At 36.9% G+C, this 15,875-nt stretch overlaps 1 protein-coding gene across 2 annotated transcripts; it reads left to right on the top strand.

Moving 5' to 3' along the window:
• Positions 1–357: 357 nt before the first annotated feature.
• Positions 358–7,533, top strand: LOC110818591 (NAD(P)-binding Rossmann-fold superfamily protein). 2 transcript variants are annotated; one of them, XM_022047507.2, is made up of 10 exons: positions 358–550; positions 1,542–1,728; positions 1,828–1,916; positions 2,516–2,571; positions 2,652–2,707; positions 2,849–2,942; positions 3,413–3,492; positions 6,113–6,155; positions 6,498–6,589; positions 7,147–7,533. In XM_022047507.2, exons 1-10 carry the CDS (start codon positions 495–497, stop codon positions 7,324–7,326), a joined length of 933 nt encoding a protein of 310 aa, XP_021903199.1. In that variant the 5' UTR covers positions 358–494; the 3' UTR covers positions 7,327–7,533. The 2 variants fall into 2 exon arrangements, with proteins under 2 accessions (XP_021903199.1, XP_021903202.1); XM_022047510.2 differs by lacking the exon at positions 7,147–7,533 and adding an exon at positions 6,695–6,837.
• The last annotated feature ends 8,342 nt before the right edge of the window (positions 7,534–15,875 follow it).

Below are 15,875 nucleotides of genomic sequence, written 5' to 3'. Positions count from 1 at the left end.
CTTCCTCAGTTTCTCTTCAAGGCTTCCTTGGTTAAAAATAAAAACAGCTGAGGCGTGGCTATAAAGACCATGACGATTGCCTAAACTTCGAGTCCAATTTGACAAATGTCAAAAAGAGCAAGAGTGATGATGATTGGGAGGAATACCAATTACTTGTTAGATTCAATTATGGTAGATTTAATGTGGTCTTTTTTTCTGATCGGAGAGAGCTTCTAATGTCTTATTAATTATTTTGATAGAGTCAAATCTAGGTTTACAATGAGCCACGTGTGCTTTGTACGTGTCACTACCATTATGCTCCACCTGTTCTCTCCGATCTCACCCTCTTTCTTCAAAGGAGTACGAGACGACGTTTCTCGCGCTCGAACACATCCAGAATTTTCCGGCGTCACAACCTTTCGCAGACCTAACACCATTTTCTCATAGAGCAATTCTAATCAAGGAGAAGGCAATTGATTAAACTTTAGATTTTCCGGCCAAGAGAATTAGAGAGAATGAGGACAATTGCGTCGCGTTTACTCCATTTTAGCCCTTCACTCGCTAAACTCAAGTAATTGCTTCTCTCTCTATATTCTTTCTTTCTCTTTTTTCTTTTTGGGTTGGATTACTTCGGTCGTTACTTATATCGGTGATTCTCTTTTGAGTTGTTTAGCAATTTTGTTGGTTCTTACTGTGGAATTTGCATTAGTGGCATATCGTCGCTTGCTATGGAAGACAGGAAAAGATCGAAATTTTTTTAATTAAATTAAATGTCTTGTTGATTTATGTAAATAATAGCTTGGCTTGGCGTGTTGGATATTTTTGCGTCTCTTGTTGTAGGGGTAATCTTCTGAAAGTGTTAATCTTGCAGCTTACAGGATATTCAGTATAGAAATAATATTTCTAACAGAAGGGGAAATGAATTCATAATTAGTGCAGAGGTGGGTTTTTGTACTATTAAGGGCCATAATGACTTACCTATATATGCAAAGGAAAAGTCTAACGATTGCCTCCACAGATATTCAAATTACTCTATTCCTTTTTATTTATTTTTGTTTCAATGTGGATTTAAGGAACGAGGTTAACAGATTTATGGTTTAGTTGAGTCCTGCCGATTTTGGGATATCCCTTATTAGAAGAACATAGCAAAAGAAAACACTAAAGAATTTGCAGGTAAACATGAGCATTTGGTCACGTATATCTCCGAATGAAATTATTGAAAGGTAGATAGTTGCCTATACTATTTCCATAAACATTGTTTCTAAAGTTGCAAAGCAGTATCCAATCTCTCGCCCTTAATTGGTTGGGCGATTGTTATTCTCACTCCTAATTTTATATGCCCATGGTGCATTTCCGACATCAATAACTTTCTAGGAGCTATATTTGTTGTTTCTTTCATACTGGAGTTTGCTTCAAGGGCTAATTGTTTCTGAGGTGGCTTTTGGTATTTTGGCCTTATATGTAACTGTGGTTGATTCATCTTGTGAATGCATCATGTTGTTTTTTAGTTAGCAAGATAACATCATTTTACAATATTGATTTTTCTCCTTTTTCCCAAATAGTGCATTCTCTGTATCCGGGAACAGCAGATACTTGTCAACAGATTCTAATAAGGTTGATGAGCCCTTTAAGGTTCAAGAAGCAGGGACTGTAAATGTCTCTTCACAAACTGATTCTAACAAGGTTGATGAGCCCTTCAAAGTTCAGGAAGCAGAGACAGTTAATGTGCCACCACCTCCAACAGAGAAGGTTTATATCATATATTTTTGGCCAACTAAATCATGGGTTTCTTTCTTTTGATTTTTTGGATATTTACCTAAATTTGGACGTATACATAATTCTTTTCAGTTACTTGTGTTGGGTGGGAATGGATTTGTTGGCTCACATGTTTGTAGAGAAGCTTTAGATCGTGGCATTTCTGTTGCCAGCATTAGCAGGTTCCTTACTAAGATTTGTTTTCATTTTGATGCTTCAATTTCCCTGGTAATTTCTTATTTCACTTTTTGATAGTGGAAGCGTTTTGTATTATTTTGACCTGGTTAATGTTACTAGCCTATCTCCCTTTAGCCAAAAAGCTGAAAACCTTTATGCATGATGCACTCTTCCATACATCTTTAATTATGTTTAAAGAATGATTAAAAGATTCAAGATGCATGGAAGACTCATCATTCTTTAACTAAAATATATTTTTACTATGCAATTGAAAGTATTTCATAGTGGACTGCCGAAACTGATCATAGGTTTTTTATGACTTGAAATCACCATAATTTCTTGTCTCGCAGCCTGTTGACATGTGCATTAATTAACAAAGGTGTCTTTGTTAGACACTCTGTTAATATTGAAAATTTTTTAACAATCATTATTTGTTCATGATTGACATTTAAAGAACTGGCAAAGTGACCTCATCCATTTACATTTGCCTCATAGTGGATTTATTACCGCTGCCTTTGGCTCTGATTTGCTGCTTAGCTTGTGTTTGATGGTTCATTTGGTTGTTTACTTTATCTTCAAACTTATTCGCTGCTTCCACTTTTAGGTCTGGTAGGTCATCTTTACATGATTCCTGGGCTAATAATGTGACTTGGTATAAAGGTATGACTTCTTTAAATATGATCTTAAGGAATTTGGCCTCAGTATATGTAAAGTGCCTCTGAACCTTTTATAATTTCCAGGAAACCTTCTCTCATCTGATTCCTGGATGGAAGCTCTTGATGGAGTGACTTCTGTTGTACGTACTGAATCAACAAGCTATTCATATTCAATTTTTTTTTCCTGATTCCTTCTTAGAGAATATCATATTGTTGGACTCATTGGTTTGCGGCTGATCTAATGGTCTCTTTTTTATTTTTTTTAAATAATATCTGTCTAGGTCTCCTGTATTGGTGGTTTTGGCACCAACTCCTACATGTACAAGATTAATGGGACAGCAAACATCAATGCAATTAGAGCTGCTTCAGAGAAAGGTATAGCTATTGAGATGGTTAGAATTTTCTCCTGTGCAAATTCACTTTTTTGTAGTGGCCATTCGTCTGTAGTCAGTGAGTTATGCAAAAATAGTAAGTGAGAGAATTTTTACAGCGTAGATTGTCACTATGAACATGTAATTTCCATCTGACAGTTGCATTTTCTTAGTTTCTTTTTCCTTGTGAAGAGTGATTATGTCTTTCTCTTCTAGTTCTTCATCAATTTCGTAATTGATTTATTTGGTACTTATTTTAACATATGTTTTCTTATCTATTCAAGATTCTTCTGAAGAGTCAGGAGTTTAGTATAGCTAATCGGCCATAGTATGTGATTACCTATTTTGTGTTCATACTTTAGGACTTAGGACAAGCAAGTGAGAGTTATACAGATATTAATGGTGTCAGCAACAGCTTTTAATAGTTCTATTCCAGTTGTGTTTGTTACTTATCTTTGTTTGTCTTTTCTTCAGGTGTGAAAAGATTTGTTTATATCTCTGCTGCTGACTTTGGCGTGGCAAATTACTTATTGCAAGGATATTATGAAGGAAAGGTACTGTACTTATGATTCCTGAAGCAGTATTAGAAATTTAACATTGTATCCTAAGTTATAGAGCAAAGCCATTACATAAAACGCTTTTGTATGTTTTCCCTTCTCTGCAAGGTTAGAAGTTGGAGTACTATTATGCCATATTGTATGGTGTAAGATAAGTGCTAGAAGTATAAATCATAAACTAATGGCAATCCCCCAGCCCTAGTGAAATTTGAGAAAGGAGGGGAAAAAGGAATCAGAAATGATGATAGGAATAAAGGGGCAAAAAAGTTGAGGAATACCATTCCCGGAAACTGTAGTAAATACGAACACGTCTCTTGGCTTTTAAGAACATTGCAGGAGTAAAAGACTGCTTTCTTAACTATAAACTTTTGTTTCCTGGATACTCTCTCCAATCAATTTAGCTGTGCAGTCACAAATGTAGATGTCATCTGAAAGCACTCCTGATTTGCCGCGCGGGCAAAGACGAGCTGACTGTAGCAGAATAATTAAACATTCGAGTGAGTTCGAGCTTGCTCGAAGCTTGATTGAGCCAATTCTTCATTTGAGCTTTTCTTTACTAGGATCGAGCTTGGTTTGAAAACATATTAAAAGGCTTGAGCTTGACCAGACTCAAGTTTGATTACAATCAAGATGGGAATTAACTATATATTTATTTATGATATATAAATCTATATATATATATATATTATATCTATATTATAACAAAACCTAATGACATGGGAGGGGTTGAGGAAGAATCATTTTGACTCCTGGAACCTCACACAACGTATGAATCAGAGGACTTAACCAATTAATTTACCCTCCTTACTTGAAACTGCACCCACATGTATGACATGAAAATTCAAGATACTAGGGAAATAAAAAGAATAAAAAAAGACGTCATGACTTACCCGATAATTCGATCATAATTCCTTGACTCAACAAATCTTTAGAAACTTCCTATCTTGAAGAAACTTGAAGAACAGTAAAATATTAGCGAAGCAAATTTTAAGAAAGTAAAAGCTTTGAATTTTATTGAATAACTGAATTCTGAGTACAATCTAAGGATTAAAGTCGTTATATAGGTTTTTATGTACTAATGTGACTCATAACAAGATTACAAATTCTTATTTAAACTCTTAAACAAAATTGAACTAAAACACTTAAAAGAAAATATTAAAATAATTAAGTCTTTATTTGAACTTAATAAAATAATAAAAAGTAATCAAAATAATTAATAAAATAATCTTCTCTTCTTATCCAAATCTCCATGTGGCTTGATCTCCTTTGGACTTCCAATTTGAGTAGAACTTCTCCAATTTTGCACTTTAAACACATGAAAATACTTATAGAAGTTCCTTGCTTGCTGGAATCCTGGGAAAATTAGGAAAAAGGGAAGAAAAATAGTCCTAAAGGACTTACACAGCTGCTGCCCGCTAGTCCCCTGTGGGTAGCTTGCAAATGGCTTGTGGGTCCCATGCTGCAGGTGCGTGGCTGCGCGGGCTGCATGCTTCTGGCATGCGAGTCGCGTACCAGGGCATGCGGTTGCTCTTCGCACGCGCAGTCTGCTGCGTGCACCTGGGGCTGTCTGCTCATGCTCAGATGCTGCGCATACTGCTGGCTGTGTGCGCACTTGTGCGCGTGTGTTGTGGCATGCGGCTGCTGCTGCTCGCATGCCCCGCGTGCTTGTCCACGCTGGTGGAAATCCCGCATGTGCAGATGTCTTCGCTCGTACGTGTATTCAACCACTCACGTGTACCCAATTGGTACCCACACCCAAATTATGTTTTGGGCTTCCACTTGGGCCAGGATCCGTGGGCCGAGCCTCTCCTTGGCCTTGAGGCCCAATAGCTTCCTCGTTTTCCATCTTTTCTGATTCATTCTTTTCTTAGGCCGATGTTAGAATCCATTTAATTCTTTATGGATTCCTAACTTACTTTCCTTCGGGTCTTGGACTTGGACCTAAGTGGATCTTGTTTGAGTACTTTCAGTTCCGGAACACTTCCTAGTGTGCCCTGGAAGCACACTATTGCTTGATCGTTTCCGCCCTTCTGTTGTCACAGGGATCTCCTGCTTGTCACAAGATTTCTCAGTTATTATCATGTCACCTAATATATAAAATTATATTATATCATGTCACGTAATATATAATCTTTAACATGTGTGCAAATTTTCAAACTGAATATTCACCCAATCCGAGCTTGGCTCGGTAACAGTAACAAGCCTGTAAATAGGTTTGACCTCGGTTCAAAGCTTAGTCAAACTGAACTTGAGCTGAGCTTTGACTGATCCGAGTCTGGACTGTTCACTGATGAACTTGGCTTGATGCCGCCCCTATGTATAAAGATACCAGAATTGCCATGGCTCCCTTCAACTGATGATGTAGGAGATAGACGGCTGCTTAACTTTGCTTATAGAAAAATAAACAGGTGTCAGATAAGTTATACTTATTCTCTACTGTTAGCTTTGTTTTTGGAGGTGTAGTAACTAATATAACACAGCTGTAAAAACATTAACAAAATGGAAAACTGGTCGACAACTAAGTTATTCAGTTAAAATAAGTGGCGCCGGGCGTGTTTATCTTCTGTCACTTATTTTTCTAATACAAAAACTTATGCTTGTATGCTTTTGAATGTAGAGAGCTGCTGAAACAGAGTTGCTTACAAAATTTCCTTATGGAGGTGAGCTGCCCTCTTCTGCTCATTAGACATTTCACCTATGATAACTCATGATTCTGGTTCATAATAAGTGGATTTTATTGCATTTGTCTATAAGTTCGCAACAATATGTTAAATGGAATGCTCATTTTGTAACAATGGACATATTTACTCTAGATTCCTGGGAACCTTACGAATCCAGTTTGTCTGTATCTTCATTTAGAATAACATGTCTGCTCATCATACCGTTAATGATAAGAAAATTTTCATTTTTATTATAGCTGAGCAGTTGAAATTGAAATTATAGTTTTGGTTCACCCTATGTAAAGATTCTACTGAATAGACATGGGACATGCTTTTTTTCAGGAGTGATTCTCAGGCCTGGTTTTATATATGGAACTCGAAGTGTTGGCAGCTTGAAGATACCCTTAGGGGTAATTGGTTCTCCAATGGAGATGGTAAAATTTCATCTTCTTTAATTTTCTTGTTTTAGCTGTTTATTTACTTATTAAGCTTGTTTGTTCCCTTTTACTCTTGCTACATCTAAAGATTTTGAAAATTAGGCCTGACTGATTCAAGCAGTGTATGATATGGCCTTGGTGATGCTAAGCCTCTCCTCTCCCTCCTTCCTTGGCTCTTTCTCTTCTACATGCTGGAAGCTGTTTCCTTTGTACTTGATGTGAACAAGTTTTTGACAACCTGAAGGATGTTTCTTGGACTTAAAGTTTCTGTTCTTTTCTGTCCCTCTTTGACGAATTCTGGGTTTCCTCTCTTCTCTTCTCTTCTGGCATCCTGTATTTAAAGCATGTGAGAATAATGCTGTTGCATCAGAAAGTAGTTGTTGAAGTTTCTAAGAGAGAGTATAAAACTAAGTCTTTTAGGAGTCAGGGATATTACAAACAACTGCATATTTATTTAGTAGAAGCAGTGCCCTACTCCAAACTGTCTGGAAAACCACGCACAAGATGAGATATATTTAATTGCATCCTCCTGATTTATATTTTAATTGCTGCAGATTCTTCAACATGCAAAACCTCTAAAACAGCTCCCACTTGTAGGACCTCTGTTCACTCCTCCTGCCAATGTCACTGCGGTGGCAAATGTTGCTGTCAGGGCAGCCACTGATCCTGTTTTTCCTCCTGGCATCGTAGATGTGTATGGCATTCAGCGCTATAGTCAGAGAAAATCAAGATAGACTTTTAACCTCTTCATTTCCTTTTCTGATCAAAATATAGAGCTCTTGATGCCGAAATTTCTCGATAATGTAAATTATTGCCTTGGCTACTTGGACTTTGAAGGAAGGGTTCGGTGAGCTGAGATGGAAGATTTTTCAGTTCAGTGAACTGAGATGAAAAATTTTTCAGTTCACTCAAGCAATAAAATTTACCATACCTTTGGAATAGTAGACTGGTTATGAGGTTTTTGAAAGGATGATTAGTGTCTCAAGAGATTTCGATGCCTGCCATGAATATATCAGACGGTCTCCCTGTTGAAATCCATGATCAATTAGTGTCAATGCCCACTAAAAATTATATACCCTGTTCCTCTGATAGTAAGTTATGGCATTTTTCTTGTAGACAGCCAGGTTTTTAAAGTGATAAATTTAGATAATCTTTATGGATTAATAGTGAAAGATATAAGATTAAATTATCGAATTAATATTTAAAATTTGTTATTTGTTACAGTTTGTTTATACTTGTTTTTTTTTCTTTAAGTATTTTATATTTATTTTAAAATTTTAAAAACTATTTATTATTAGAAGTTAAAATAATTAGATTGTATTTAAAGATATAATTATTTTGAATTTTAAAATAATTAAAAAATAATTTTAAAAAAATATGAGTTATTTTTTTAATTTATTAATTACTTTTAAATTTAAAATAAATCTATTATTTTTAAAATTTTAAAAATAATTTAATTACTTTACTTTTATAATTAAAAAGCTAGATTGAAATTAAAATTTTAAAAAATATTTAAAATACGCACTAAATTATAATAAATATTAAATTTTAGACATTAATTTAATAATTTATTTCAAATATTAACATATCACCGGAAGAGAATCTCACAAATTAATGCAACTTACATATCACGCTTGTGACAAAGTCAAGAATTTGTTTACTTTTCTTTAAATAGTTTGTTGAGATAATAGCAATAACACGTTGTTGGTGCCTCTGTAAATTAAGGTTTTTCAAGAACCTTTTAGTATTTAATGTTTTGTTATTAACACTTTTTTTAAGTGTGAGATGTTTCAAGTTTTTTTTTTTTATTATTTTTTATTTAAGTAATAAACTTTATGTTCTGGTTTTATTTGTTGTTTTTGATGTAGTGTAGTGTTTGAGTTTTGTTACAATATATTTATTACTACAATTAAGTGAAAAATGGTTCCTACAAATTAGTTTTAAACTAATATTAATTGATAACAACTATTACTAAAAAATTAAAATAATAACTAATTAATGGGATATGTAGAGTGATCATATTGTAGTGTGTATTTACGATATAGACCGTAAGAATAGTAATTAAGTAGTAAGATGATTTCTTTATTTAGACACAAAAATAGAATAAATTATACTTTATTCTTCATGAATTTCGTAATCTAACTGTGATGTAATTTTATTTTATTTCATTATTTTTTTAACAGTTTAATACGTCGTAATTTGATTTTTTTACTTGTTTATATATCATTATTCTAAATATATTTACATACTTTAAAATTAAAAGATAATTTAAAAAAAAAATAGAAAATTACCTATGTAATAACAAAAAATCAAACGGTAATATTCAGTTGCCATAAAAAATACAGAAATTAAACTACGACGATACTGAAAAAAACTTATAATAGAATTGTAATTTACCTAAAAACCAATAAATGTAACAACCCCGAAAACTCTAAATGAGATAAATTATAAATTTAGTGCAGAAACAAAATAAATAGTTAGGTTTTATATACCTTACACAATAATTAAAAGTACTAAATAGGGCTTACGGACATAACCCTTTTAAAAAAATAACTAATAAACAAAGAAATAATTTAAAAGTGAACAAACTGAATGTCATACTCACAACACTATTGTGGATCGGTATCTGAATTCTGGTTCTTTTGATCTAAAATGGTTAATGAAAGAGTGAGATACACTAACTCCGTAAAAATATCACGTTACTTATCGACACAGAAATTAAGGTTGGTAGAAATCATTAAAACAACTAATGGAGCTCTTAATTAAGTAAATTCGTTTATCATAAATAAAATAATTTACCGTCTACTTACCGTAGCGAAATTTACAAAAATAACATATAGAGTCAATAACATAACACATTATAATTTCATATGCAATCAGTTGGAACAACAATTTTTGTTTTTATTAGCCTACTGATATCCATGGGGGTCCATAGGGATGTTCTCACTACGCGTGAACCCTGTTTTTTTAACATTTTCAATTTAACGGACCGTCCTTATACCCTGTCCGGTGTGAAAGCCAAAGTACCAAACCTAAATACAAAATCCAGTATTAGGGTGAAACAGACCGTCCCAACACCTCGTCTGGTATGAGCACCAAATTATCAAATCTCGATATCTTGTCCGGTATGAGACATATTCACGGTAGGATTCCCTATATACCCGGTCTGTCCACCATCTCCCAAGATATCCAGTGAGGCTGTCGTTTCATCCACTCACTTAATTAAACAATTTTCTATTTACCTTTAATTTTTAATTTATCAATTCAACCGTAATTACATAAAAAAAAGTAAAACATGCATCAAAGGAATATAATTGCATCATCATACCAATTTCAGTGCATTATCATGCACTCAAAAACTGTAAAATTAGGCAATCAATTAAACATAACAATAATAGTAAATAACCGGTTCCAGCTCCATTAGTAACCTGTAATTAATTATGAATGTTTTCTAAATTTTACAAAATACCATATTATTTAAAATTAGACTTCAATTCCATAACATGAAATAAGGTGAGGGATTATTTTTAATGAATAAATATAATTTTTTAATTTTCTTAATTCTTATTTAATGTAAAAATGAAACAAATTAAATGGAGGATGAAATTGAAAATAATTTTGGAAAAAATAGGTGAAAAATTAGGTTCTGTTGGTATTTTTTAAATAAAAATCAGAAACTATGGGTCAAAACACAATTTAAGAAATTGTGCCACGTAGGACACCCAGTAAATAGCCCCGATGAACCGAAGCGCGCTGCGTGGTAAGAAACACTGACGCGGTGCTACGCAGGAGGCCACGCTGGCGATTCCCATGCTTGCGATCGAATGGTCTGGATTCGTCCCAACGTGCACGAGCGATCTGGATCCGTTCCCTCATTAGACGCGATCGGACGATCACGATTAAATATGATGAATGGTCCAAATCCACTTCCTATTTAAATGCGATCGAACGGTCCAAATCAAATCACGATGGACGATCCAAATTCACTCCCTATTTAATTGCAATTAGACAATCTAGATCAAACGTGATGGATGGTCGAGATTAAAAGGAGACGGATATAAATAACTCTCTTCACAGCAAACTCTACTCATAGCCGCCAGACACCCCCACCGGAGAAAAAGAGCCAGCCGTCAAGAAGGAAGTCGCCACCTGCCGTGTTAGGGCCACTTCCGACCGCCTAAAGAGGTAAAAAAAAAAATTTTCACTCGAAATTCAATTTTAAACACTTCCGTAGCCAAATTGGAGCAAAAAAACTGGTAGATTGCCCAGAAACCGCAGGCAAAACCCGGCAGCGCTGCCGCGAGAAATTGTATAAAATGCCTCCGATGAGGCCTTTTTTTATTCCCATTCTGCGTAATTCTTTCACCATTATAATCACTGTTATGTAATTCATTGATCTATTTTCTCAACTTTTTCATCTCAACACGACTCATGCGGTAAGGAGCAATCGAAATAGGCTGGGTGCCTGACTGAAGGTATATGGTGAATTCGACTTCTCTGTCCACTAGTAGTACAAGTAATTCATTCGAGAACACATCCGAAAAGTCTCGGACTATTGGAATCTCTTCAATACAAATTTTTTTCATGAGTTTGTCTAGTTAGAGAAAACAGCCAAGTTAAAGCACTTGATAATAAGAAAGTTTGCCATGAGGGAATAAATGTTAAAAAATTTTATTAATTTGTAAATGACTTCTTATTAGGAGGGTTGAATACAACATTCTTATAAAAATAATTTATGGTGGTGTGATACGCCGCTAGCTAGTTCATTCCTAATATTACATTAAAATCTCTCATGTCAATTTCTATTAGGTTTACTCAATTTTCTATCTACTATATCTATGACACAAGTTCTGTATATAATCTCCTCTAGTAGTGTTATACTCCCAGGAGTAGATACAAATAACACATAATTAAGTCTTTCAGGTAATATATTTAATTTTGATGCAAAAACATGTGAAATAAATGAATGTGAGGCATCAGTATCAATCAAAATATGTGCAAGATGGTTACAGATAGTGTACGTACCATGTACCACGTCCGGACTAGTTTCTGCATCTTACTGAATGAGGTTGTAAGCCCTGTCCTGAATAGGAGGTCTGGCCTAATTCTGGTTTCTCAAACACTCTCTTGCATAATGCTGGGCACTACCACATATGCAACAGGTATTGTTGAGGCGATAACAGGGTCGGTCCCCATGATCCTTGCTATAGTGTTGACAAGTCTTACAGCATCCTATTGTTGGAATTTAAGGGGGAGCCTGAGTCATCAGCCTGGGTCTCTTGTTCTGTTGAACAGGTGTCGTAGGTGCTGGTCTATGGTGTGGAGCCGAGGGACTGAGGTTCCCCACTGCTGGAGAAAAAATGCGAAGGTTCCTCTCCACTAACTATGCATTGGCCAGAACAACCGAGTAAGTATTGAGTTCGAACACATACAATTGCTGTCTGATCTCAGGACGGAGACCCCACTCGAACTTTGTTGTCTTTCTGCCTTCATCCATCATGCTCTCAAGGGAATAACGGCCCAACTCTAGGAACTTTCGAGTATATTCTAATATCGTCATGTCCCCTTAGACTAGGTGTGCAAATTCCATTTCCTTCAGATGTCGAAGATGCTTTGGAAGGTACTCTGCATGAACGACCATCAAAAATTGTTCTCAAGTGACTGGAACAGGTAGGGTGGCATGCTTGAGTTTCCACTAGTGGTCTGTCTCTCCCACCAGCATGTAGGTAGAAAGGATGACTCTTTGTTCGGGAATCACCCCAAGAGTCATGAAAGCCTTCTCTGTCTCAGCTAACTAGTACTCAGCCTCTTCAAAGGAGGATCCCTCTACAAAATTAGATAGGTTTAGTCTTTTATACCTCTCAATGTAGATTAGTTCCATCATGGGAGGAACTAAGTCCTGTGGAAGAGAGATTGGACTGTGCTGATGATAGACTAGATGGCCCTGTGGTGGTACTGGATGATACGGTGGAGGCACCGGATTGTACTGTGGTGGTGTTGGGTGATGCGGTTGGAGTACCGGGGCATACTGTGGTGGTGCCAAGTGGTACTGTGGCTGGGGCACCAGATCATACTGTGGTGGTACTGGGTGGTACTGTTGAGGAGCAGGGTCGTACTAGGGTGGCTCAGGATATTCTCACTGCAGGGGTGGCTCAACTTGTGGCAATGGGGGAGGGTCAGGTAGCTCCATTCTTTCCTCCTGGGCCTGTTGGGCAGCGATGAGTCTCTCTAGCATTTTAAATAATCGGTCAAAATCCTCTCGAAGCGAACCCTCTCGGGCTGCTCGGTTTAGTTGGGGTCTTCATCTCCTCATTTATCTATACCTGCATTTCATAAGAAACGGTTGAGTGATAATTCATTATTTTTGGTGTTTTCTAAGGATTTTGTGTAAGGAATGATTCTGAAGAACGCAGCTCTGATACCAACTATAATGACCCCGAAAACTCTAAAGGAGATAAATTATAAATTTAGTGCTGAAGCGAAATAAATAGTTAGGGTTTACATCCTTTACACAATAACTGAAAGTACCAAATAGGGCTTACGAGCATAACCTTTTTAAAAAAACAACTAATAACTAAAGAAATAATTTAAAAGTGAATAAACTGAACGTTCTACTCGCAACCCTCTTATGGATCGGGCTCTGGATCCTAGTCCTTTTTATATGAAATAGTTAATGAAATAGTGAGCTACACTAGCCCAGTAAGAATAACATGCTACTTAGTGACACAGAAATAAAGGTTAATAGAAATTATAAAAACAACTAATAGAGCTCTTAATTAAGTAAATTTATTTATTATAAATAAAATTATGTACCACCTACTTATCGTAGCGAGATTTATAAAAACAACCTATAGAGTCAATAACATAATACATATCATAATTTTATATGCAATCAGTTGGAACAACAATTTTCTATTTTATCAGCCTACTAGTATCCATGGGGGTCTATATGGATGTCTCCACTACGTGTGAACCCATTTTTTTTTAACATTTTCAATTTAATGGGCCGTCCCCATACCTTGTCCGGTATGAGTGCCAAATTACCAAAATTCGATACCCCATCCGGTATGAGGCAACATTCATGGTAGGGTTCTTCATGTACCCGGTCTGTCCATCATCTCTCAGGATATCCAGTGAGGCTGTCGTTTCATCCACCCACTTAATCAAATAATTTTTCATTTACCTTTAATTTTTAGTTTCTCAATTTAACTGTAATCACATAAAACAAGTAAAAGATGCATCAAAGGAATACAATCGCATCATCATACCAATTTCAGTGCATTATCATGTACTTAAAAATTATAAAATTAGGTAATCGGTTAAACATAGTAATAATAACTGGCTCCGACTCCATCATTAACCTGTAATTAAATATAAGTATTTTCTAAATTTTATAAAATATCATATTATTTAAAATTAGACTTCAATTCCATAACAGGAAATAAAGTGTGAGATTCTTACTCAAATTGATGTCCGAAATACTAAACTTTTGATTGTGCCTACTAACGGTCCCCTGGTTCCATGAATTTTTCTTTTAGGGATTAAAATGCGCTTCAAGTACCTAGAAATATCCTAAAAAATTCAAAATAAGTTTTAGAAATCCTTTTTGGCCAATTTCAGAATTCCGGCACGGTCACTCCGTCATGCTCCGGCGATGGCACCACCGTCTGCGGCGGTGGTTTGCCTTGGGTTGCTATTTTCGACAAAATTTGATTGATTTTGTACCAATCCTTGCGAGAAAACACGTTAATGGGTCTCAGTTGAGTGAAAAAAGTTGAACTACCGAAACTAAACGGCGGCGGAGTTCTCTAGTGCGGTGGCACCGCCGGCTCACATTCGCGGTTGGGTGTTTTGCTTCGGTCAATCTATAGAGAAGGATCGGTGATTACAATGGCGGAAGAATTATACAGAACAGGTGTAGCGCCCGGAAAGGGTGAAAAAAAAAAGCCACGTCGATAGCCACATTAGCAGACCCAGTCAGCAGTCCTGGCCAACCGGGACCTGCCACGTGGTAAGACCACGTCGATCTGGGACGGGCCACGTTGGCGATCCGCGAATGCGCGATTGGACGATCCAGATAAGCGTGCGATCGGACGGCCCAGATGCAATCGCATGGACGGCCCAGATTCAATAAAAAATGGACGGCCCAGATTAAATCAAAATGGACGGCTGAGATCAAAAGGCAAAAGGGTATAAATAGAACCCCCACACCAGACCACAAAACCCTAGCCGCCTGCCCTCGCCGGAGAAGACGAACCAGAAGCCGGCCGCCGCCACCCGCCGCCGCACCGGGGAGATTTCCTACCGCCGATCGAGGTAAATTTCATACCCCCGACTAGTTTTTCCACGCTGATTTCCCCTGTTGCCAAATAGGAGCCAAAATCCCAGCCAAACGGCTGAAAAACACGGCCGAAACCCAGCGGCGCCGCCGCGCCCCTTCTCGGTTTTTGCCTCCGATGAGGCCCTTCCCGGCCTCCGTTTAATGTAATTTTTATATCACCGTGATCACCATTCTTTTCTCTACAGGTTTATCGGAGCCGAATCACCAAAACACGAACTTCACTGGAGAGCCGCCGCACCCGAGAGCACCGCCACCGGTAAGCTTCGGTTTTCTGTAATTTTTTGGCCCCCAAAAAATTCAGGGAAAATTAGGGACAACCTGTAGGCGCACTGTGAAGCCGTGTTCGGACCCCGAAACGAGTAAGGACCCTTCACCCTATCTCCTATCACGGTATTAAAGTTCAATAATGATAAAACGGTATTTCTTGAGTCAACGAATGTGTGAAATTGCTTAAGGTCGCTAATGAAGCCCGAGTCTAGTGTGTTTGTCGGTTAACTGTTATTTGGCCTGTTTATAGTTTTAAATGTTGCATGAGGTTTGATGTTTTCATTTTATAGTTTCATGTGCATATTTTACTGTTTTACTGATTATGGATTGAATGACTGGGATATTGATGCTGTATGTTGTCTGTTTGGCATAAGTTACCGTTTTGCTTGTTTGTATGTGGATTGATGATGCTGACTGAGGGAAAAGAGAATGAAAGATTATGTAAATGGGTAATTGTATAATGTGGTCAGCCTGACTAGATATCCTGGGAGATGGTGGACGGACCGGGTCCGTAGGAAACCCTACCGGGATTGTGGTCTCCCATACCGGACGGAGTATGGAGATCTTATGTGTTTTGGCGCCCATACCGGACGGGGTATGGGGACGGCCCGTTTCACCCTCATACCGGACGGGGTAATGAGGTTTATAGTTTTGGCGCCCATACCGGACGGGGAA

The sequence above is a fragment of the Carica papaya genome, chromosome 7 (genome assembly GCF_054855325.1).
Source record: "Carica papaya isolate Zhongbai chromosome 7, ASM5485532v1, whole genome shotgun sequence".
In the NCBI taxonomy this organism is placed as follows: domain Eukaryota; kingdom Viridiplantae; phylum Streptophyta; class Magnoliopsida; order Brassicales; family Caricaceae; genus Carica; species Carica papaya.
This window is presented reverse-complemented; position numbering and strand designations above follow the sequence as displayed.